Here is a 24,434-nt window from a genome sequence, read left to right on the forward strand (position 1 = left end):
ATAGTCCATGTGCATTTTCAGACTCCTTTAATGGTAATAATATTTTTAAAATTTGGTATAGATCATCTTTAGTTTTGAGAAAAATTTTTCCTTTCCTGCTTCCTTGAAGAGAATCTGTTTGCATCATTTTCTTTATTGAAAAGGAGCCTTTGTTATTCTTTCAAACTCAAAGTGAAATTATTTTGTAGTTACAAATGCTAGCAAAATTTTGACAGTGGTGAGTCAATATCATGCATTAAAAGAGAACTAATCAGGAGAGGCAGAAACTCCCAGGGCTTTGAAGCAAAGAGCTAAATACTTTAAACTGTAGGTGGTCATAGAGATTTAATGTTTACTGAGCAGTGTATGTGAATAACTTTTGATTCTGAGCACATATATTTATTTATTTATTTGGAGTTTGGGGGAGTGTATATGATAAATGACTTTAATAACCTTTACTCACATTTATTCATAAAAATGTAAGATTACTATCATAAGTAATTGTAGATTACAAAAGGTTATTCTGATGTTGATTGTGATATAGTAATTATGTATTTAAATGCATGTTAAAATTCGTAATGATCGGAATATATCTGTCAGTAATTTATGTCAGTAACTTATATGCACTGTTATGGGGTTGTGGGAATGTGAAGACCCACATTTTTCTGATATGCTGACTGTAGCATGTGTGCTAACTAATTTTTTTCCTAATACATTTTAACACCTGAACTCAATGTAATTATTATTCTCTCTTAGAACTTAATGCACCAATCATTCCAAAAAAGAGGGGGGGATTGCATTTCGAGGTGGGAGGGATCTCCATATCACATCGGCAGTGATACCAATTATCAGTACTATACAGTTGAGGTGAGAGAATATTATAATTCTGTGTCTGTTTTAACCTGATATATTTTTTTCCATTATTGGGGGCTCAGTTAAAAATATGGTATCTTAAATTTATTTTTGTGGCATCTGCTAGTATTATATCTGCATTGGGATAGCATGAAGATTTCCATGTGGTTAAAAAAAAAAAAGTTACAGGGTGCCTGGGTGGCTCAGTTGGTTAAGCGACTGCCTTTGGCTCAGGTCATGATCCTGGAGTCCTGGGATCGAGTCCCGCATCGGGCTCCCTGCTCGGCAGGGAGCCTGCTTCTGCCTCTGACCCTCCCCCCTCTCATGTGCTTGCTCTCTCTCATTCTCTCTCTCTCGAATAAATAAATAAAATCTTTTAAAAAAGAAAAAAGACAGTCATTCTCGCTAGCATAAAATACAGGACAAGAGGTGTCTTTCACAGCTGGCCCTCTCACACAGTTTCAGAGAGATCTGATAAATCCTTGGGGTGGCTACTACTTTAGCTGATCTAAGATTTCTCCTTGATGTGAGATATTTTGTTCCACTTAAACATTTAAAGGCTGCTAACCATCAGGCTCTACCCTCTCAGTGACCGGAAGCACCTCTGGTCAGCACGTGTTAATTCCTATACTGCCGGAAACAGTGCTGGTGATGGCATTGAGCTCCTCACTATGAAGTCTTGGCCCATCTCCTGACTTAGTCCTTGAGCTTTACTCTCAGGGCCATTCCAGGGTCATCATAGGGGTCATCCTGGGACAGACTGTAAACAACATTTATGCTCATGTCTGTAAAATACAGTAACAAATTTGTGGTGTGCATGAAATCACGAAATCACAATTTCTGAAACCAGCAGACAAATCACATGTCCTGGTGTTTTTGTTGGAAAATTCTCTACTTAGACAAAACATTTATTTTTATTAGTTGTGAGCACATTGGGTTTTATGTTAATTTTCCCTGGTATGACTAGATTTGAATGCAGAATTATCCTTCTACTAAAGGCATCCTGAGATCATAGTCTAAAAATATACTCGGTTCAGGGTGACATTTTTGTAATAAGTATAGCAGTCATTTTAATTATTCAATTTTAAAACATTTGAGGCTTTAATGACTGTAGAGAAGGCTTTAATCCAGGAAATTTGTCTTCAGAATCCCACCTGAGACTTTTAGATCCTTTGTGTAGTCAGCCCTGCTGATGAGAGTAATCATACAGAGATTCAGAAATAAATGAGATGGTCATAACCAGCTGCTCACTGGAATTTGAATTCTGGGTCAACAAATAGGGATTATAACAAGGCTGGAAGCTGCCAGGTGACCAATGCAGAACATGGTTGCCACTCAAAGAGCATGGCCACTGGTATAGATATTAGTGTTCGAAGACACAGCACACGCTTGAATCCAGCCCAGGCAGGGGTTCTATCGAAGGAGGTGATACTGTGAGCAGATCCATAATATCAGGAGCGGTAGGAGTATCTGAGCAGTTTCAGGGTTTGTAGTCAAGTAGGTGAAGCCTCTTATTTTTTTAGGGCAAACCAGTTTGGCCCCTTAAACCGTAGCTGAGGGAACGCGAAGAGGGAGAAGGAGCAGGGAAGTTCTAATCAAATCTGGAAGCCTCTCCTATTGTGCCTGGCATATAGCAAGATCAAAAATTACTTGATGAGTCAAAGAATGAAGTAAGGAGTTTCTTGGATACAAGGAAGACAGGCAGAGGTTTGTGGTAGTTTACCTGGCCCTGTGATTCCAAAGGAATCGGCAGCAGGAACCAGAGTACAAGCCCCATCCTAGAGCCCGCAGCATAGAATGGGGCCTACGGCTGGATATATACTAGCACTCTATTAGCAGGGGCAGCCTGGGGCTCGATGAGGGTACCGGTGAGACCAAGCAGTAGCTGCTCTGCCACTCGGTTGGGTTTTCATCTTTTCAGAAATTTGGGAGACTGAGTCTCTCAATTTAAGGTCTTGAGAAGATGACACTGAGGTGACTTGGGAAATGCAGGGGTTTATAGGAGAGCTTCCTGTTTTCGTATACTTTATTCTGTTGTTAGGAAATGCACCAAGCCAAGAGGCAGAAAGAGGACTTCCATTTGGGGGGCAGATACAACACTCTAAGGGCATTTACTGCACTCACTACTTTTTGTATCATAAATCCTCACAACCGTCCTATAAAGTAAATGATATTTTCTCAACTTTAGAGGTATTTTATTTTATTTATTTATTTTTTATTATGTTATGTTAATCACCATACATTGCATCATTAGTTTTCCATGTAGTGTTCCATGATTCATTGTTTGCATATCACACCCAGTGCTCCATGCAGTACGTGCCCTCTTTAATGCCCATCACCAGGCTAGCCCATCCCCCCACCCCCCTCCCCTCTAGAACCCTCAATTTGTTTCTCAGAGTCCGTAGTCTCTCATGGTTCATCTCCCCCTCCGATTTCCCTCCTTTCATTTTTCCCTTCCTGCTATCTTCTTCCTTTTTTTTTTTTTTTAACATATAATGTATTATTTGTTTGAGAGGTACAGGTCTGTGATTCATCAGTCTTAACACAATTCACAACGCTCACCATAGCACATACCCTCCCCGATGTCTATCACCCAGCCACCCCATCCTTCCCAACCCCCACCACTCCCAACAACCCTCATAAAGACACAAGAGGTTTGGAAAGGTTAAGTAATTTGCCCAAGGTACATAGCTAGTGCTTAGTAGGGCCAAGATTTTAACCCAAGCTCTTCAGGTGCTAGCATTCAGGCTGTAGAAACACTAATTGGAGATATGCCACCAACCAGCTCTGGGTCCTTCGTTGATTCATTTAAAATCTCTGACCTTCATTAACATATAGTGATAAGTTTCAAATATATTATTATCTGCAAGTTCCTAACAATTTCATAATTATTTCTGTTTCATAAGATGAGAAAATAAGTAGTTGAAAATAAGTAATTGAATTTACCTGTGTGTCTACTCCCTGAAATTTGCGTAAGAAATTATTAAGTAACTGGCATTAATTCTATTATCATTCCTAAGCCCCTAAGAAAAATGTAAAAAGATCGTATTTCTCTTTATTATGTGATCTTTGAAGAGAAATGGAAGACCTATAGTATTTGATTATCCAAATGTAAAAAATTAAATATTTGGATTTTTTCTAAGTACTACTTTAAAAAAAAAATTATTACATTGCTATGTACTCTCTGATGCAGAGATAATCCAACCAGAAAACTAAGCAACCTAACCAAATATAGACCGTATCTTGTGGCTCACAACTTGGAAGCATCTGGTGTATTTCTTTGATCCATCCCAGAAAGATGTCTTCAGCAGTTCTGTCGATTCCAGGCTTTTGTCATTGCCCTTGAAGAGCTCTGCATAAGGAATGGTTATGAAGAGCTGTGTCTGAGCTCTGCACTTCCACTCCAGTCCTGTGCCTTTTCCCTGCTCTCCCAAAGCTTAGCCTTGGCCATCGGTAATGTCTGAGGTCTGCTCCCCTTAAGGTACACACACACCTAGCTGCCTTGAGGTACATAACTCAAGTTGAATTCCTGTGCATTTCATGAATTTGAAGTAGCCTAGGGATAAAGAAATGCAAAGTTACCGGACTTAGCTAAAAAGTCTTGGGAGCTCTCTTGCTGTCCCCGTCGCCTCGCTTTTGCTGCCCTGGTGTTCCCACCTCACGGTTGTTGGTGGCTGAGTGCTGAAAGCTTTGAAGTCACCATATGTCACATTTCCAGGAACACCTAGAATTCTTAAATTGGTTTTTAGTGCTTTACCCTCCAGGTTTCCCAACCTAGTGATTGAGATAAGGCCACTTCTGAGAAAGCATTTCCAGTAAAATGTGGCCACCACGGCCGTCATCCGTGCTCCATCTAGTGCCTGTTTCAGTCAAGGAGCCGGCCGGTGCTTCCTCCAGCAGCTTGCAGACAGGCCCGAATCTTAGGGACCAGGCCATATGTATTGATACCTTTTTACTCGCTGGGCCAGAAGTGAGTCTTCTTTATGTAAATGTTTGTTACTTCAGTAAAGCTAGATTGAAGTGGTAAGGTGGGATTAAAAATAAAGCCAGGTGGTCACTGTGATTTGCCCAGTCAACAAGTCAGTCTAGAAGCAGACTTTAAAATAGTATTTCTTATTTTATTAGAGTCATATGCTACACTCTTAGGGGAAAAAAAAAAGAGATTGTAATGTGAATTTGTTGGGAACGCCCCTGAATCTTTGGCTGTTTAATATTCAAAATAATTGTTTACAGGGACTTCTCTCACTCCTATATAGGGTTGTGTGCACCCAGAAACATGGCTTTTTACACCTTGATTATGTGCTGTCAAGGAACAAAAAAAGCTTTATTTTTTTACTACTTGCAGGTTCAACTTTTACAAACACACACACACACACACACACACATGCACATGCAAAAAGGTAAAATCTAGAAAAATCTGAAAAAATTGTATTCCATAAATCGTATCAAATACTGATTAGATACTATTTATTACATATACTCCATTTTTTTTAAAAATCACAAACACTGTTTCACATAATGTATTAAAATAAGTTAGGGCCCCTATGATATTTGCAACATTACAGCATGGTAATACCACAGTACTGAAACTTAGAAAGCTCAGTATTTTAAAAAAAACTGCAAAACAAAACTAAAAGAAATTATACTTTTCAAATAAGCATCCTAGACCAATTAATGATTACATTGTCAAGTGGAAAGGAAGTAACATTAAATCACTTTTTTTTTTTTAACATTCACATAGCTATACTAGAAAATATTTAATGCATTTGCTAGTGAGTTTGTGTGCTGGAGAAACACAGCAAATGCATTAATACCGCCATGAAAGAAGTGTGTGCAGAGGGGGTGTGTCGATGGCAGCCGCAGGCTCCATGCAGGGTGAAGGAAGTGTGCAGAAGACACACTCGGATGCCTGCAGTCTAGTTTGAGGAGGAGAGAGGGTTAAGTAAACACATGTGGTGATCAATGCCAAATTCGAGTGGTGAGGAAGGAGTTCTATGGTAACAGAGGGTAGGAAAAAACCTCTTCGTAGTTGGAGATGTAGGCGGATCAGGGGAAACTTGAAGAGAGAGTCGTGATTCTTGAAGCGTGATTAGAATTAAACAGGAGGGCTGGGCAGGAACAACCTTCCATGTAGAGGGAAAAGCATTGTTGAGAAGAAAGCTGTGAGGAAACATGTCTCCTTGGAGACCTCACATACAATCCAAAATCGGAACCTGTTTCTGTTCTTCAATAGTAGAAGACCACGTAATGTATAGAAGGGGAATGTCCCAGGAGAGTTTTAAATAGTACTGACGGGATTGTGATGAGTGGGGAGAGCCAGGGCGTTCAGGGGTTGAAGTTCTCCAGAGGATTCTAATGGCCAGCCAGCCCCGAGAATCACTGGTTTCAGGATCACCTGGAACCAGACACACCTGTGTCCAGATCCTAAGTCTTTCGTGCTCTCCTTTGTGATGATGGATACGTAATCTATGTGAGCCCTTTACCCTGTCGGCAAAATGGGAGGGACTAATAAAACCCACCTGACGAGACTGTAATTCATCCACACATTCCTTCATTCACTCACTTATTCAGTGTATATTTATTGAGTACTTACTATGTGCTAGGCATCTAGCTAGATCTTGGGGATTTAGCAGTGAACGATACAGATATCTGCCCCCCAACTCAAAACAGAAACAATGGAGTTTTTGGCTTTATTTGCCCATGGAGTTTACATTTTACTGTTATGTGCATTAAATACAGTAACGTAGGTAAAGCACTTAGCACAATGCCTGGCACACAATAAATAGAAGGAATTATAGTAATAATCATGTTTGCACACATTTAACTAGGGTCATGTGAAATTGAGTATCATTTTAATTTCTAATAAAGCCTGATTACTTCAATGGAATCAAATGTCTAATTTACAACAAACAAGTGATTAGCCCATAAATGCACGAGCATTAGTAGGGTTGCAATTTGTTTTTCTCCGCTGAGGGTGTTCACTGGCAAAAGGCAATCATAAGCCAACCTTCCTTATGCCTTCCAGGAACAAAGATATCTGTAAATCATTATTACAAGGATGTAGTCAGTATCAAATATGCCATTTACATAGTTATATGTTATCCTGTGGATACCTCAGAGAAAATAGGATGCACTTGATAATACCATAGCATTAATGTCCGTCCTTGCGATTCTGCCGAAACCCTCTGCAGGATGGCTTTCGGAAAGGAGACTTGGCAGCACAGAAGTTCAAGTGCCTCTCTAATCCGATTAGGGCACTGATGGGGCCACGCGGTGACCTACCTCCAACAAGGTGCTCTTTGAAGAAGGAATGTAACAAATTTACAAAACCTCTAAATAAAGGAAGGAATGTTGCACTTTCTGGGAGCAGCTTTTGGAATCAAGTTTCAAAGTATAGAGCTATTATTATTGATCCTCTGCTGGTTTAGCAAATAGCTTCACTTATCTGGAGAGAGAACAATTGGAGAGAATGCTTGCTGAATAGTTGATGTTTTAGATTTTTCAAGCTGCTAGATTTTACTTGGGGATGGTGCCCTAAAATTTTTCAGATTTGAATTTGCTCTGCTGCATTAAGTCCGAAAATCAATTCATGTGACACCTCTGTAGAAACAATCCATCAGGAAAATTGTTGCCAGTTAGTGAGATCAATATTTTTATTTAGGAGAAGTATTCTTTTATTTGTGACATGCAACTGCTGCATTATATGCATCATGGATTATAAGTTTATTCACTGAGATTTAACAGAGCTGCATTTTATTGGTCACTGGTCTTATTTTCTTAAAATAAGAATGTTTTCCTTAGGGGGAAAAAAAAAGAATGATTTTCTTGCCTCCAAATACGTTTGTAAATTTGACCTCTGCTTCTAAATAATGTACAGTGACATAAACATCTCAGTACCTTTCCAGAGTATACAGTAAAAATCCACTACCTGGAAATCCATGTTAATTCATAGCAATAGAATATGAAGAGGAATGATATGGGCTGGCTGTGTTCTCCATATTTTAAACTGGTCTTCTAGTCTTTTATGCTACATTTCTTATAATTTTTAAATACCTAGATAGAAAATTAGAGTGCTGGTCTGGTTGGAATTGCACATTTTATATCTGACAGTATGTAACAGTGTATGTTCGACCTGAATATTTCTGAATAGAAGTCCAAGTTCAACATGGATTCACCATACAGGTCAACCCTTGCCAAGGTAATGCCTTAGCAGCCATTAGACAGTGGGGCAGCATAAGGTCAGCTGCTATTCAAGTAACTGTTGATGGACAGAGATTGCTCTGGGCCCCAGTTTCTGACCGATTATGGATTGTTTATATCTGGAGCACTCAGGTAGTTTCCGGTTGTCAGTGTTTTGGGCAGGGATGGGGGTGTGGATCGGAGGTATAGCTTGAGGCCACTTGATCAGGCAGGAGCCATCGACCTGGCAGGGTAGCTAACCATGGCATTCAAACCAGCACGTCTGGAGGCATAATTATAACTTGAAAATCCCAGTGGAATGCACGGTGTTATTGTTTCTTCTCCCAAGTGAATCAAATTATGTATGAAATATTTCTATTTTCCATGGTCTTCTTAGTAAGAATGTATACACAAGCTGCAAAGATTTTGTCCTAAAACAGTTTGTGAAGTCAAAAGACGAGTGCATCCCTTAGGACAGGGATTTTCAACCTAAACACTATTGACATTTGGGGCTGGATAATTCTTCGGTGTGAGGGGCTGTCCTGTGTGTTGCAGGCCACCTAGCAGCATCCCTGGCCTCTACGCATTAGATGCAACAGCACCCCCAAGCTGTGACAATCAGAAATGTCTCCAGACATTGCCAAATGTGCCCTACAAGGCAAAATCACCCGTACGTACTTGAGAACCACTGCCCCAAGAAAAAGAACACTTGAATTCCATTGTACTCTTCTAAGTACAGGATAAGTCAGGGCCAGACTAAATAAGGACATATTTTATTTTTTAAAAACATTTCTTTTGAGCTATAAGAATTACTTTTACATCTCAATTGCATAGAACTTTATTCCAAAGCTCTCTTGAATTCTGTGTAAACTCAGTGTTCATCTAACTTCTTATTTCTATAAGAGGGAAGAATTAGCTACATTCTAACATTCCCTTCATTTTAAAAAATTTCTGCGATTCTGTTCCTTACCATAGGGTAAAGAAAATTAATTGTTAAGAAGTCCTTTAAAGAACAGGATCCATTTTGTCCATGAGTTTCTGAGTTTTGGAGACAAACATTATTATTACACAAAATAATAAAAAACTTCAAGAATTGAAACCCCATTGAATCAGGAAGTTAAAAATACACCACCCATAAGGTGGAAAATTGTTGTGCTACATTATGCTTTAAAAAACTGGAAAAGCAAATCATTAAAGTAGCTTTCAGGTAAATTATTTAATTCTACTCAAGAACAGATATATTTCCTGATATGCAAATTGTCATATCACAAATAGAAACCACCCTCCTATATCCATGAAAGCATTTCTGGCAGAAATTCTGTCTTGTGATATTTTAGTCAGTGCTACCTTGTGTATTTCCTTGAAAAATCATGTAGCATTTGTTTAGCTTTCTGCCTCAGACTTCACATTCAGAATGGTTTCTTCCTAGTAAGGTAAATTCTTTGTTAAATATTTCACAAGTGTGTGATAAGCTGGTGGAATATTTATAGTTTCTCCAGAAAAACATACAACAAGTGAATATGCCAAATACTTTACCTTATGTGTTCAAAAGAAATTGTGTCATCATCATCTTTCACATATCCCATGAGATTTATTCACAGTTTATATTGACTGTGAAACTTTGTTATCTGCTGGGAGTTCTGCTTTATTTATTCCAGATAATAGGATACTTGCAACCCATTAACTGTTGTAAACAGATCTTTCAAGTTCATCTGACATAGCAATTATAAAATCATTTCTTAGACAAGTTTCTAGGATTAAATCAGGACAAAAATGGAGATGAGGTGACCACAAGAAATTACTGCATTGAATAACTGATCTATTATTCAAAAAGAAATTACAAGTATTATAGACACCCAAGTTTCAAAATCCCAGCAGAAATTTAATGGGTTAATCACCTATTATATTTTAGAAAAACATTGACTGGATGACTGCTTATTTAAGAAACATTCTTATCCGTAGTGGGAGTAAAGAAACAGAGTTAAATGAAAGGAGGGAGGGGAGGGAAGGAAGAATGGATTATGGATGGGTGGATGGATGAAGGATCGATATGTAATGTGGGATATCAAATTCGGGCCAAGACCTGTAGATTAAATTTTGCTTTTTATTTTCTTTTTCAGCCAATGTTTTCAGTTGCACCAAGCTTAGCCACCAATGCATCAGCAGCCTTTAATCCCTACCTGGGACCTGTGTCCCCGAGCCTGGTTCCAGCAGAGATCTTGCCGACCGCACCAATGTTGGTTACAGGGAATCCTGGGGTCCCTGTACCTGCGGCTGCTGCAGCTGCCGCACAGAAATTAATGCGGACAGACAGACTTGAGGTAGGAATGATTAGTTGGTTTCTTTTTTTAAATTTTATTATGTTATGTTAGTCACCATACATCATTAGTTTTTGATGTGGTGATCCATGATCCATTGTTTTCCTATAACACCCAGTGCTCCATGCAGTATGTGCCCTCCTTAATACCCATCACCGGGCTAGCCCATCCCCCCACCCCCCTCCCCTCTAAAACCCTGTTTGTTTCTCAGGTCCATAGTCTCTCATGGTTCAGCTCTCCCTCCAATCCCCCCCCCTTTATTTTTCCTTTCCTTCTCCTAATGTCCTTCATGCTATTCCTTATGTTCCACAAATAAGTGAAACCATATGATAATTGACTTTCTCTGCTTGACTTATTTCACTTAGCATAATCTCCTCCAGTCCCATCCATGTTGATGTAAAAGTTGGGTATTCATCCTTTCTGATGGCTGAGTAATATTCCATTGTATATATGGACCACATCTTCTTTATCCATTCATCTGTTGAAGGGCATGTCGGCTCTTTCCACAGTTTGGCTATTGCAGACATTGCTGCTATGAACATTGGGGTGCATGTGGCCCTTCTTTTCACTACATCTGTGTCTTTGGGGTAAATACCTAGGAGTGCAATTGCTGGGCCATAGGGTAGCTCTATTTTTAATTTTTTGAGGAACCGCCACACTGTTTTTCAAAGTGGCTGTACAAACTTGCATTCCCACCAACAGTGTAAGAGGGTTCCCCTTTCTCCACAACCTCTCCAACATTTGTTGTTTCTTTCCCTGTCCATTTTTGCCATTCTAACTGGTGTAAGGTGGTATCTCAGTGTGGTTTTGATTTGAATTTCCCTGATGGCTAATGATGATGAACACTTTTTCATGTGTCTGTTAGCCATTTGTATGTCTTCTTTGGAGAAGTGTCTGCTCATGTCTTCTGCCCATTTTTTGACTTGATTATTTGTTTTTTGGGTGTTGAGTTTGAGAAGTTCTTTATAGATCTTGGTTTCTTTATGGACTCCATTCTGATTTTCGAAGTGTGCTCTTTGTTTGCTTCTTCCATGGCCATAAAGGTTAAAAAAAAATCGAAGCAGAGATTTTGGTTTAGTGTTTGGAGCATTTTGCGAGAATTGAGGTATGCTGTGTTTGAATGGAATGTGTATAAAAGCCACAGCATCTCTACGTATGACAGTGGATAAGAACTTGAACCTGGGGTCGGACTGCCTGTTCACCTCGTTATGTCTCAGGTTCCTCATCTTTAAAGTGGACGTAATAATGACACTTTCTTCAAAGAGTTAGGCCGGTGTCTGGTACACAGCACATGCTCCCTAAATGTTCATCGTTGGTGTTACTTCTATTAAGAATAAATTCTCTTCCTCCCCTGACACTTGTTCTCACGACGGTTTGCTCAGTGACTAGGTATCAAGCATTTTAAAATTTATTACTGCAAGTTTCCTCGCAGACCTCACTGTATTTTGGTCGGAATAGCAAGGCAGCTTCGCTTGTGAACTGTGCTCTGATAAAAAAGTTTTTAAATTGGAAATTGCATCATGCTCTAAGTCTCAGAGTCAAGGATGATCAGATGTATGTGCTTTGCTATTTCAGCATGAGAAAGAAATGAAAGATGTAATTCTTACATTGAAGTCGTTGTTCAGAATTTCAGCATGGCTATAAATTAATGGATTTGGTAAGCTCCAGAATGAAGAAAAAAATGGCAACATCCCTGTACAGTGAAGCTCTAAAGCCTGGCATTCTTGTCCAACTAAGGAACAAAATGATTCTTCTTTTCCCTGGTTAGGATGAGGCAGTACTTAGGGCTGAGAAGTTTTGAGTGTTGTTAATTACTGAGAAAGAGGCAAAATAAGGCTGTTGTGTGAGCATAATTGACACTAATAATTTATCAGTGGAGCAGGAATTCATTTAATAAGCACCAGTTTCTTGTTTATGGGGTTTCACTACATGCACTGCAGAGAGGATCTCAGATTTCAGCGTAGTTATAGCTGCCACCACTTTTTTGATGGTAGTAACAATAGTTGGTATTTATGGGGTATTTACTATCTACCAAACGTGGCATCAACCCATCACATGCATCACATAGTTCACCTTCGAAACAATCTTCTGAGGAAGATACTATCATTAACTCCATCTTACAGGGCAATAAATTTAGGGGAAAAGTTGAGGCACAACTATGTGCCATATGTTCTATGGGTCATAGAAAGGATCTTTGTTCCAGTTGGGTATGAAGTAGAACTCTGTTTTTAAACATTGTATAACTCACTCCCATACAGGTGATAGTACAGAGAGGAAGCAAGAGATTCTGGCTCCTGTATATTCTTTAGAGTTGTTTGTTTGTTTAGACTTAGTTCTTACCTTTCATGAATATTTTGAAAAAAGCTGCTAATGAAGAGAGGACCATACGGAGAACTCAGAAAGGACTTTGAGACCTGGTTGCACAGCCCCTGTGGACCAAGGACCGCTGAGTGCTAGAGATACACTTGGCCTTGCAGGTGGTTTGTCACTGTGCAGTTGCACTTGCTCACTAGTAAACTGATGCTGTTTGCAGATAAATTAGGAGGAAATTTAGGAAATTGTAAATATTTAAAAATTACCAGAAGCTTAACATGTGAATCATCTTCCTCCTGCCCTGATCTTTACGAATCATACCCTGGGTTCCTAATGCATAATCGTGGATTGAAGGGAACCCAACAGGCATTCTGGGATGAATGTTAATGAATTAGTTATTAGGAGGAGATGATATTTAGGAAACTTAAAAATCTCTATTGAAATCTCTTTAAAGGCTGAGCTGTGTGGTCAGAAGTCTTATAAACTAACCCTCCCACAGTTTTAGGTAGTCTGTAATCGGTTGTATTTTGTATAGTGTTTAATTAAAATGATGACTTTTATCATTGGCTTGGGGTTTCTGTCTTTTTTTTCTTTTCTTTTCTTTCTTTCTTTCTTTTTTTGGTGAGAAGCTACCTTGTGCATTTTCTTCTGCTGCTGGACTCACAAGTGGCTACTGCTACATGACTCTCATTTCCTCTCAACCTGAATTCCTCTTATCTAAATGCTTGACAGTGGGAGGGCAGCTTCCTATCTTCTTCTGGCTAAGAGGATCTGCTCCAGTGTCACAGTTACAATCTGTTAGCATATCGCCGAGGCTCAGGGGCGTGGCTTTCTGCTCGGCACTGAGATTTTAGACACTCCTCTCTCCAGCCTATTTCCCCTGGCACCAAGTGCACGGCACACAAGGATCTAAATGACGTGGCAGTAAGTGCACAGACGCACTTGCCGATTGGCCACATGCTTAGTTATTTAGGTTTAAATCTATAGTTTTTCCTCGTGGAACTCTGAAGTACATGTTTGAATTTTGAGTTCCTTTTAAGGTGAAAAAAAGCTTACGTTAGTTTAAATATTGGCCAGCTGTTCTTGCCACTTCTTTCTCTCTTTTTGCTTCACACTGTTAGACCATAAGGAAATTAAAAATACCATAGATTATCAGAGTTCTAGTTCTTCTGTTTGGAAGAACTGACACATATTTACAGCACCCGACGTGAGGCTACAAAAAATGTTAAATCCAACAACAGGAACCCAAGAACAGCGATTTTGCTAATTTAGGTGAGTAGCCTTGGGTCAAGTTTCTCATCTTTTCTGAGCTTCATATTCCACACATATAAAATCAGGGGATTGAACGAGATAATCCATAAAATCGCATCCAGTTAGGACATTCTAAGGGACATTTAGGTTGTCTTTGTGCTTTTCATGCCAGCTATAAGCTATTGAAAATTTTATTTAAATGTAATATTTAAATAAATCTATTTAAATATATTGCATTAATTTCAATATACAAATATATATTACACATTTTATTTAAATACATAGATGTAAAACACACACATAAACTTTGTATCAGTATCCCTATTATCCATTGTTTGTTGGATACCTTTTAGGAGACTGTAGCTGCGTACTTTCTATACTGTAAAATTCAGTATTTATGGTATTCTCTAAAGAGGAGCAAAGCTCTTAAATATTGGTCACTGAAATGAGGCTTTTAAAATTCCATTTTGTGACTTTGGGATACCTTTTTGTAATTTCCAAGCAGCAGTTTTATTTTCAGTGATTATTTTAAGAAATTGTTAAAATCTATAGGTACTGGAAAGGACCTTACTTTATTCTGAAGAGCAACAATATCCAAGGGAGAACTAGTGAACATCTTTCAAGTAAAAAATATGGTGAGGAATATCTTTGAAACCTTTTAATTGCTGTCTTATCCATAACAAGAAAAGGTCTACATCGGGATAGTGCCAAGCTCGTAAATGATACCCAGTAACTTGTTAAATGAATGCAAAATGAGCCAGTCAACCAGTTAATTAATTAATCACAAAAAGACACATGCCTTTATTCAGAGTTTAGTGTAATCCAACAGAGAAGATAAAACATGAAGAATTTTTAACATTTGTTAACATTCTCCTTGGGAACATGTTTACATTTTGAGCATTCCAACTACAAAATATGTCATCTCGTTCTGCCCCTAGTCCTAGAGCAGTGGTTTTCAAGTTTTAATGTGATTAGAATCACCTGGATGATTGCGAAAAATTCAGGGCCTCATCCGCATAGACTGATGCAGTAGGTTTTCAGTAGGGCTTGGGAGTCTTTTTCACAATACTGCCCGGTGATTCTAAATGCAAATAGTCTATAAAATACTTACTCCACAGGGTGCGAACACGTGCTATTTAAATCTTAACTTCTCATCATTTACCTTATGTACAGTTATTTGTGACTCAATTAAAAACCTGCCTCCTCCAATACACTTAACATTCGACATTTTGTTAAGTTGCTGAGAACACAGTGCACATAACGAAATATTTCAAGTAAACTGGTAATTATTAAGGTCATTTATATTGCATAATAGCATTAATCAAACAAAAAACTAACCAGTGACTGTATATTTCAGATACTGATGAAGATACTAGGTTGCTATTTGGTTAACTGCATCATTTTTATATTAACAGTCTATCTGAGATAAACATAGGATATATTCCAGGAAAGGTGGGCACACCACTTGGCTTCTAATGTTTTTCAGTTGGAGTTTGTTTATTTCAAAACAGATTATTCTTGTGCCGAAAGTTTTATTCTACTGACGTAATCATGACATGAGTACCTAATTTAGGCCATTGGATGCTGATCGCTTCCTCTCCTTATTGACACAGAAGAGTCTAGAGACTTTTTTCATACAGGCACAGAACAATATGGTCTCTATTGACTGCATACAAAAAAAAGAGCATTTAAAGCTAAATGAGGGTTCAGGTAGTAGTGGAAGGCATGCGTAGCTTGAGATTTTTATAGGAGTTTAATGGATTTGTCATGATCTATTGCATATAAAAGACATTTGATTCAAAATAAGATTAGAAAAGCAGATGCTTTTAATGAAAGAGCCTTATTGATAGGATTATTGTAATTTTGTATTTTTGGGGAGGGTGGTTAGCTACTGCTTCTATGGTATTTGAATATCTTTAGAAAATTACTAAGAAATATGACAAGTTTTATGCACACAGGTCTATGTAGTTTATTTTTTAAATCTGTCATAAGGCTTTAGAATGGCTCCTTAAAATTAGTTCTATCCCGTTTAAAACGTCTAGTCCATGAGTTACTATTCCCTGTAGCTAGTTGGAGCTTTGTTTGGGAGAGGAAAGAGTTGTAAGTTGTTTAGAATACAGTATTTACTAAGCTTGGCCACTCATTTTTGCAGTTCTTCCACTCGTTTCTTCCTTCAACTTAAAGCTAAACTTTCCCAATCTTCATTTATCTAGAAAGAGTAATAAAAGTAACGATAGATTTCAGCATTTTGGCATATTGATGAGCTTGTTTCAAAGTTGTGTGTATTTTCCTGTCCTATTGGTTTATGCATTCATTCATAGGAATGAATAAATGAAGATCTGGAAGTGGATTTAATGGAAGGTTTTTTTTCAGTTGGCCATTTCTATACAGATTTTTTTTTTTTGTAATTACATGAGGTAAGGTGACAAACTCTTAGCTATATTATCTATAGAAATATGCTTGTGTTCTCTGGCCTAATGGTAATGAGGGGTTCTGCCTTTTAGATTTCAAAGACAATTCCCATTTTTTTTTTATTTTATTTTTCTAAGATTATTTATTTAATATTTATTTATTTGACAGAGAGAGCACAAGTAGGCAGAGGGAGAGGGAGAAGCAGACTCCCCACTGAGCAGGGAGCCTGATGCGGGACTCAATCCCAGGACCCTGGGATCATGACCTGAGCCAAATATAGCGGCCTAACCGACTGAGCCACCCAGGCGCCCCTAAGACAATTCCCATTTGAGTTTAACAGAAATCCTCTGAGGTAGCTGACATTGATGTCTGAAGTTTAGATGGACCAAATTTGTACAATTATTTGATAACGGATTGAAACTAGATATGACATCATCAGATATCTCTCTTGGGAATTAATTATACAATCAGCTAAGATCATTACCCATAACCACCAGAATTTTAAACTGTGGAGATTATAATCCTTTTTGAGTTGAAAATACAGACAATTCTTGGCATTAGCTTGTATACTCATGACTACTAATGCTTTGGATACCTTGATAAAATTATTGATCATCCAGTACTCCTTTTTTACAGTTTCATATAGCTCAAGCTTAATGGAAAATAAAGTCTATGGTGGTTATTATTGAACAACAGGTATACACACACACACGTATATGTGTATATATATGTGTGTGTGTGTGTGTATAGATATATATATATATATATATATAAGCTTATAATAAGCTCCATAATATTTGTCATGAAACTTTAAAATGACTTTCTAAAATATTAAAATAGTGCCTGTTCCTGTTATGATAAGCTCTCTGTTCCTGCTTTTGGAAGTTGTTCTCCAAACATGACTGAGTTAAATATGGTGAGCACAAAATATATTACTTCAAAGAGCTCTCTCCTTAACAAACATGCAAATGACTGTCCAGTTTTGAATAAGTTCAAACACTGACATTAATGTCCTGAGAATTCTAATGCCTTAATTGCAGAACATTGCTGAATTTAATACTACTTATAAAACCTATTATTATTCTAACCATTTTGAAATACGCTTGTCACATTAATAAAAAAACAAAACAAAAAAACCCTAGAGGTCAAATAACAGAACTATTTATTTTAACCAGATTTGTATTATGTGTTTCAGCTATCTATCCATTATCTTACTCAGTATTCATGATTCCATAGCTGGTAAGTATAGTAACTAGATAGAACCCACAATTTCTGATGCTAAACTCTATTTTCTTTCCACTCTACTACTGCTATTTAATTAACGAGAAAAGGTTTACATAGAATAATTCACATTTCTTTGGGAAGTTTTCTAAGTACTTTTTTCTTTTGATTTTTTTAAAGTTATAAACTTTATTGCATAGGTGGTTCTAGAAATGGAATTTAGTATTTAAATGTTTTCAATGGCTATCTTTATTGACTTGATGGGTTTTAATGTAAAAGCAGACTCTCACCTATTTTGTATGAAAATTTATTAAACTTACCTGATTTACAAAACAAATCCTGCCTTAATGTTTACAGAGTAAAAGACTCAACATTTTCTTGATTGAAACACATTTTGTGGGGCGCCTGGGTGGCTCAGATGGTTAAGCGTCTGCCTTCGGCTCAGGTCACGATCCCAGGGTCCTGGGATCGAGTCCCGCATCGGGCTCCCTGCTCCTTGGGAGCCTGCTTCTCCCTCTGCCTTTCTCTCTTGCTCTGTCTCTCATGAATAAAAAAAAAAAAAAAAAAAAAAAACTTAAAAAAAAAAAAAGAAACACATTTTGTGTTTAGCTAAATAGATGGAATTATTTTAATCTAATTAATTTAATTATTTAATCCACTTACCAGACTATAAAAAGTACTTATATCTGTTGACCCACTAATGCCATTTCCGCAGATTTAACCTTAGAAAATGTTTTTTTAAATATCTATAGTCGTGAACATGCTCTTTGCAATATTATTTGTAACATGAGAACATCTAGAAATAACCTAAATGATCTCTGAAAGAGTTACCTATAGTATGCACATCGGTTTGATGGAATTCGATGCAGCCATCACAAATGATCATGCCAGACACTATTGAGTAAAACAAAAAAATGCTTACGCACACTGTTGAACAAAGAACAGGTCACCAAGTAGTAGCTGTACCATCATTACAGCTATTTGAAAAATGTGTACCTGCGGAAGACTGGATGAGAAGAGAAAAAAGAACCACAGTGGTGTTAGGATTCTAAACCTGTCGTGTTTTAACTTCTCTGTATGGTAAATCGTACAATTTCTTATCCTGATTCGAATTATAAGATCACATTTGTTGACATTTTGTCAGCCGCTTATTTCATTTACTAATATAATACTACATCTAAGAGATTTTTTTTTGAGGATCAGCATAGTCTGAAGTTTTCTTGAGTTCATCAAAGAAACCAGGCCAAACCCAAGTTCGACAGTCAAGGGATAGATCCTGTTTTATTGGTGATCATTAGACAAAAATGTGTCTTGAAAGCCTTGGGAAATTTGCTCTGTTCAGGTAGGTACCAGGGATGCAGACACACATCTGGCACGTGGCGCACTTCACTAGCCCCCCTCGCAGATAGCTCTCAGCAGTACAAGTTTTCACAGGAGATTTTTTGTTTTTTTGTTTATTTTTTCAAAAGCAGAAATAATGGGAGAACAGCTATTTCAGTGTATTTATTCTGTTCCATTTCTCATGTTGGGAGAACTTGAAGCTAGGAAAAAATAAGACCATAGAAAATGCAGATCATGCCAAAGCAGTTGACTAGATCCTCTGAACCTTCAAAAAGGCTGGTTTGGGGACAAATTCTAAGTGGATTCCTAGTTATCAATCCCCTTAAATACATTGAGAATTCTCCTGAATTGCATCTTGCAAGAGAGCAAAGAGTGGAAAAGTATAATAAACCAGTCCTTAAGCTGTACCAACCACACACTCACATGCATGAAGCAAACAGAGAGGAATGAGGTGTATTAGAATGACCATTTGTATGCAATCTGAATCTTGGGTTTATATCACTGAAAGTGAAAAGAGTTTTGAGACAGAGAAACAAAAAGTCAAAAGCCCAGCACTCAGATTGTATTTTGGGAGAATCACACTCAAATGTCTGGCACCAGGCACTGGCATAATTGTTTTTGGAAAAATAAGGAATCTTAGATTTTAATAGTTATTAAAGAGCCCACAAATAGGCTGCTTTCAGATCTTTCTTGTCAGTGTGGCAAAGAGTAAGATAAATTGACAGGGAGGGTGTCAGCTCATCTGTTGCCAGTTCGTCTGTGAGCATGTTCAAGAAAGCAAGAATTACTGGAGAATTAACCCCAGAAGTGTGCATTCATGTAGAGTTTCCTATCGTATGAGACTGCATTGACATGGATTTGCTTCAACACAAAGATAGCCTTTTTGTTCATACGATAGTATAAATTCAGCATAAATTTCATATACATACATGAGAAGTTTTTGTTCTCAGTTAAGTGTGTCTCTCTTGTCCTGCTTGTTTTGTTGAGCCTAATCCAGTTAAGTGTTGGTTAGGGACTGGGGATTTGTGGTGTAGAAAGCTCCGCAGCTAATCAGCTAGAGTGGAGGACAGTAGTTCAGGGGAAGGGCTTAATCACTTTCGCTTTTCAAATTATAAACTCCTGGTTAGCCTTGTTTTCTTCTGTTCGAGAAGACAGACGCAATGAGAAAAAAACAAGAGGGTCCTCTGTAACTCCCTAAGTCATCTCTGGATTCTTAATATCTCTCAGAGTGTCTGGCCTATAATATTTGTTCAGTAAATTTTTTAAATTAAATAAATGAATGAGGTGATGAATAAAGTCGGTTCATTGCTGTGTATATGGAATACAAGGCTTCAGCTAGCTCGAGGTTTAAAAATAGTGCAAGATGTCATTTATAATGCCCGTTTTCAGATGTAGCATGATACGAATTATAGCGGTCTTCTTAAAAGGAAGCACTTTGCTCAATAGTGGGATATGGATATAATGGGGAGGAAAAGTACCTAGAATTGCATGTGATCATTTTATGTACACAAATCCAAGAAGACCTTTGCTTTTAAAATCATAACATGGTTCCCGTTTCTCTTTCTTGCTGTACTCCAAAATAAAGTGCTTGGGGTCTGTATATTTTCTCAGTTTGTGAAAAGATATGTGAAAAATAAAAACTGTCTCCTTGAAGCTCAAAGTAGGAGCATGAAATATTAAAAGGACATTCTGTGTTTTAGATGGCCCTCTTGTGGTAACAAGGTCAAACTGTCCCAAATGAAGCCGGTGTTGGCAACTTCCTGATTTGAGCAGCCATCATGACAAACTTCAATAGGAGGAGTCAAAATTGAGCAGACACATGAGAAATGATCCATTTTCGCCCTTTCCCCAGGGACTCCATCCACAATTAACAGATATAAACCAAATAGACAGTAACAAAAACTAATCTTTTTCCCTCTGCTTCATGTATCTACCAAGTGAATCTCTAATGATCAGAAACATAGCACTTGGAAACATTTTACTAAAAAGCTATCAAGTTTTACCTTTTATACTTTTACTTGTAAATAATTTCAGATAGCACAGATGTTGCAAAAATAGAACCAAGAGTTCCTGCCTATCTGTCACCCGGTTTACCTAAATATTAACCGCTCACACGACCGTGTCATCACTTACAAAACAAATTGGCGGTGATATTCTGCTATTAGCCAATCTACACACTTCAGTGAGATTTCACCAGTTTCTCTACCAATATCCTTTCTCTGACCCCAGGATCATTCAGTCGGTGACAGTGTTTCATCGTCCTTTGCCTTTCACGGCCTTGATACTTTTAAGAGAGTACTGATTAGTTATTTCGTAAAACATTCCCCCCCTTCGGTTTGTCTGATGTTTTGTCATGATTAAATTCAGGTTATGCAGTGTCAGCAATAATAAACGAAAGTGATGTGGTGGCCTTTTTATCGGTGCGTCCTATCAATGGATACATGATGCCATTATGTCTTCTTGGCGTTATTAACTTTGATCACTTGGTTAAAGTGGGGCCTGCCAGGTCTCTTCACTGTAAAGTTACTGTTTTTCCCTTGGTAATTAATAAGTACATCAACATAATTTAAATTAGATGTCTTACCATAATTCATATCAAATATGCATTTTCTTTCTCATGGAAGTCCTACTGAGATGGGGTTATAACTTGTGCACTCAATGAGGAACTCAAGTTATTCGGTGTCTTTTTTTTTTTTTTTTTGCAAATGATCTTTTCCCCTTTCGCGTGTGGCCTTCTACCACCAGTCTTGCACTTTAAGTCAAAATCCTCGGAAAGATTCTCTTTGCCCATGTTGACTGAGCCCCCTGCGCTTCATGACCTCATAGGTATGTCGAGAGTACCAGCGAGGCAATTGCAACAGAGGAGAAAACGACTGTCGGTTTGCTCATCCTGCTGACAGCACAATGATTGACACCAATGACAACACAGTCACCGTGTGCATGGATTACATCAAAGGGAGATGCTCACGGGAAAAGTGCAAATACTTTCACCCTCCCGCACATCTGCAAGCCAAGATCAAGGCTGCCCAGTACCAGGTCAACCAGGCTGCAGCAGCTCAGGCTGCAGCCACTGCAGCCGCCATGGTGAGTAGTGGCCCCGGCTCTGTCTCTGCTAGCCGCCAGACTGAACCACTGTATCTGACTACAAGCTGTTCCTTTATTAACCTTTCAATTTTTTTTTCTTTCTTCTTTTTTTTTTTTTTTTTTTTGCTGAAGATATGTTTGTTCAGGTATCCCCGACAATACATAATGAAGTTAACCATTCACAGATGTGAGGGTAACTCCTCAAATGGTTCCGATTGCTCCTACCCTTGGCCTAACTCTTACTACTCTGTCTTATTCTGGATATAGGGTTTCTGAAATTTCCGCTTTGTAAAGAACACCCGTCTCCTTTTTCAACCTAACGATACTGCCATTTTCGGTCCTCTTATTTTTCTGTGTGCCATCTAATCAGCCGTTGTTCCCCTTCGGTGTGTTCTTTTGCACATCAAGGCTCTTCTCTACATGTATCTTGCTTTTAACAAGAACATAATCTGGAACTATTTAGGAGAATTGCTTAAGCAAAATTGTTCTGAGGATTAGCCACCAGATTTTCAACCGTGTGCTACCTAGATCGTCTTAAGTCATGTTGTGGCTTTAAACATAATTGTCAAACTAGAGAAGCTTGGCTTTGCCATCGTACAGAAAGGAGAAAGACAGACAGCAGTACTCAAGGAGTTAGAGATTGGATCCTTTAGAGCAGATCCCTATATTCTTAAGGTAAATTTTAATGTGATCTAATAGCTGATTTTAATGAGTCCATTCTTTGTTCTTTGCTTAGCTGTTTTAATGTTGTCCTTTTTTTTACATAAATATATATGACTTAGTCATGAAGATATTCATAACACATACTGTGTGGTATTCACAGCACAGTAAAATAATCACGAGAGAGGTCTTTTCTGTGTTTGTTTACGGATACTTGAGCAAAAATACAGAAGGCAGACTCTCTCCTCCTCTCTTCCTTTCACTCTTTTTTTTTTTTTCTGTTAGAGTATCTTGTTTGTAATTAACTACAAAGAGGAGTTATCCTCCCAATAACAACTCAGTAGTGCCTTTATTGTGCATGCTTAGTCTTGTTATTCGTTGTATATGGCATTCCGATGATTTGTTTTTTTATTTGTTTTTTCTCACCTACCCAAAAATGCACTGCTGCCCCCATGATGCACCTCTGCTTGCTGTTTATGTTAATGCGCTTGAACCCCACTGGCCCATTGCCATCATGTGCTCGCTGCCTGCTAATTAAGACTCAGTCGGCTGTCAAATCACTGAAGCGACCCCTCGAGGCAACCTTTGACCTGGTACTATGACCTTTCACCTTTTAGCTTGGCATGTAGCTTTATTGTAGATACAAGTTTTTTTTTTATCAATTTAAAAATATATATTCCTTTTTCTGTTATAAAATTGTAAAGTGCAATGAAAAACTGAGTGTGGTTTCCTGACAAAATTAGTGGGAAGACTATACTATAAGTACCTGGACAGATAACATACCATGAAAGATTCCAAAAGCCCAGCAGCCCACATTCAGTTTAACTACATTGTAGAATGTTCTAGTGAAATACTTTAAGGACATTAAAAATGTATTTTTGACTGTATATTTATGTACCTGTTGGTTAGCATGGCTTTAGTGATAGAATTAATTATTTGTAAATATTTATAGTTTAGTGTTTAAGAAAAAAAAAAACTTGCATGCTCTGGGATATTTGCATGTCTAGGTAGGTCTGGGGGGAGGAGCAGAGTGGAAATAGTTTTTATTTTACCTGTTTCGGTCACTCTGTACAATTAACAATTAACATTGCTTATACTCGTCAATCCTCATGGAGCTCGCAGTGCAGCTTTTCTTCTTTCCCCAAATCAGTGGCTTCTCACAGAAAGCCTGAAGCATTATGGGACTTAAAACACTTTAACACATTATAACATGTGCTCTCGTCCTAGTGGGGTTTTTTTTTTGGTTTGGTTTGGTTTGGGTTTTTTGTTTTTTTGGTTTTTGGTTTTTTTTGGACAAAAATAATGCTTCCTTTAAAGCTTTTATCTTGCCTTTTTTTTTTTCTTTCATTTTTGTTGATTGGATTTTTTTCCCCCTGGGTAGTTCAGTGCTCTGCTGCTTGCTTGCTCATGCTTCCTAACAATTTTAGCCTTCAACTGATTTTTCTTTTTTCTTTTTCTCTTTTTACTGGTATTTGTTTTTTATACTCATTCACTGAACAGGGAATTCCTCAAGCTGTACTTCCCCCATTACCAAAGAGGCCTGCTCTTGAAAAAACCAACGGTGCCACCGCAGTCTTTAACACTGGTATTTTCCAATACCAACAGGCTCTAGCCAACATGCAGTTGCAACAACATACAGCATTTCTCCCACCAGGTAAGGGGTCTGAGCTTGTTAATGAACGAATCTGACGAGCTGCAGAGAGTTGTGCTGGTAGAGCAGATAAGCCTTGCCCCCAGTTTGCTGTTAGCCATAGATAAGGTGAAAGGTAAGGTGGTCAACAGTGGAAACTTACCTGAGGTATCTCATGTGGTTTTCCTTAAAAA

General features: G+C 38.0%; 1 protein-coding gene across 22 annotated transcripts in view; it reads left to right on the plus strand.

The window, feature by feature from the left end:
• MBNL1 (muscleblind like splicing regulator 1) overlaps positions 1-24,434 on the plus strand; it is a 181,491-nt gene that overhangs the window by 138,912 nt on the left and 18,145 nt on the right. For 12 of the 22 annotated variants that reach the window (XR_004677804.1, XM_034997177.1, XM_034997236.1 and 9 more), the window contains 5 exons: positions 736-846; positions 10,131-10,331; positions 21,693-21,950; positions 23,150-23,203; positions 24,111-24,264. Coding sequence is in view for 21 of the 22 variants with exons in the window: in XM_034997177.1 (XP_034853068.1) it covers positions 736-846; positions 10,131-10,331; positions 21,693-21,950; positions 23,150-23,203; positions 24,111-24,264 (778 nt within the window). In the remaining variant the exon portion in view is untranslated. The remainder of the gene's footprint in view (positions 1-735; positions 847-10,130; positions 10,332-21,692; positions 21,951-23,149; positions 23,204-24,110; positions 24,265-24,434) is intronic. The other 10 variants (XM_034997230.1, XM_034997245.1, XM_034997343.1 and 7 more) reach the window with 3 other exon arrangements.

This window comes from Mirounga leonina, unplaced genomic scaffold (assembly GCF_011800145.1).
Source record: "Mirounga leonina isolate KUSES-001 unplaced genomic scaffold, KU_Mleo_1.0 Mir_115, whole genome shotgun sequence".
Taxonomy (NCBI): domain Eukaryota; kingdom Metazoa; phylum Chordata; class Mammalia; order Carnivora; family Phocidae; genus Mirounga; species Mirounga leonina.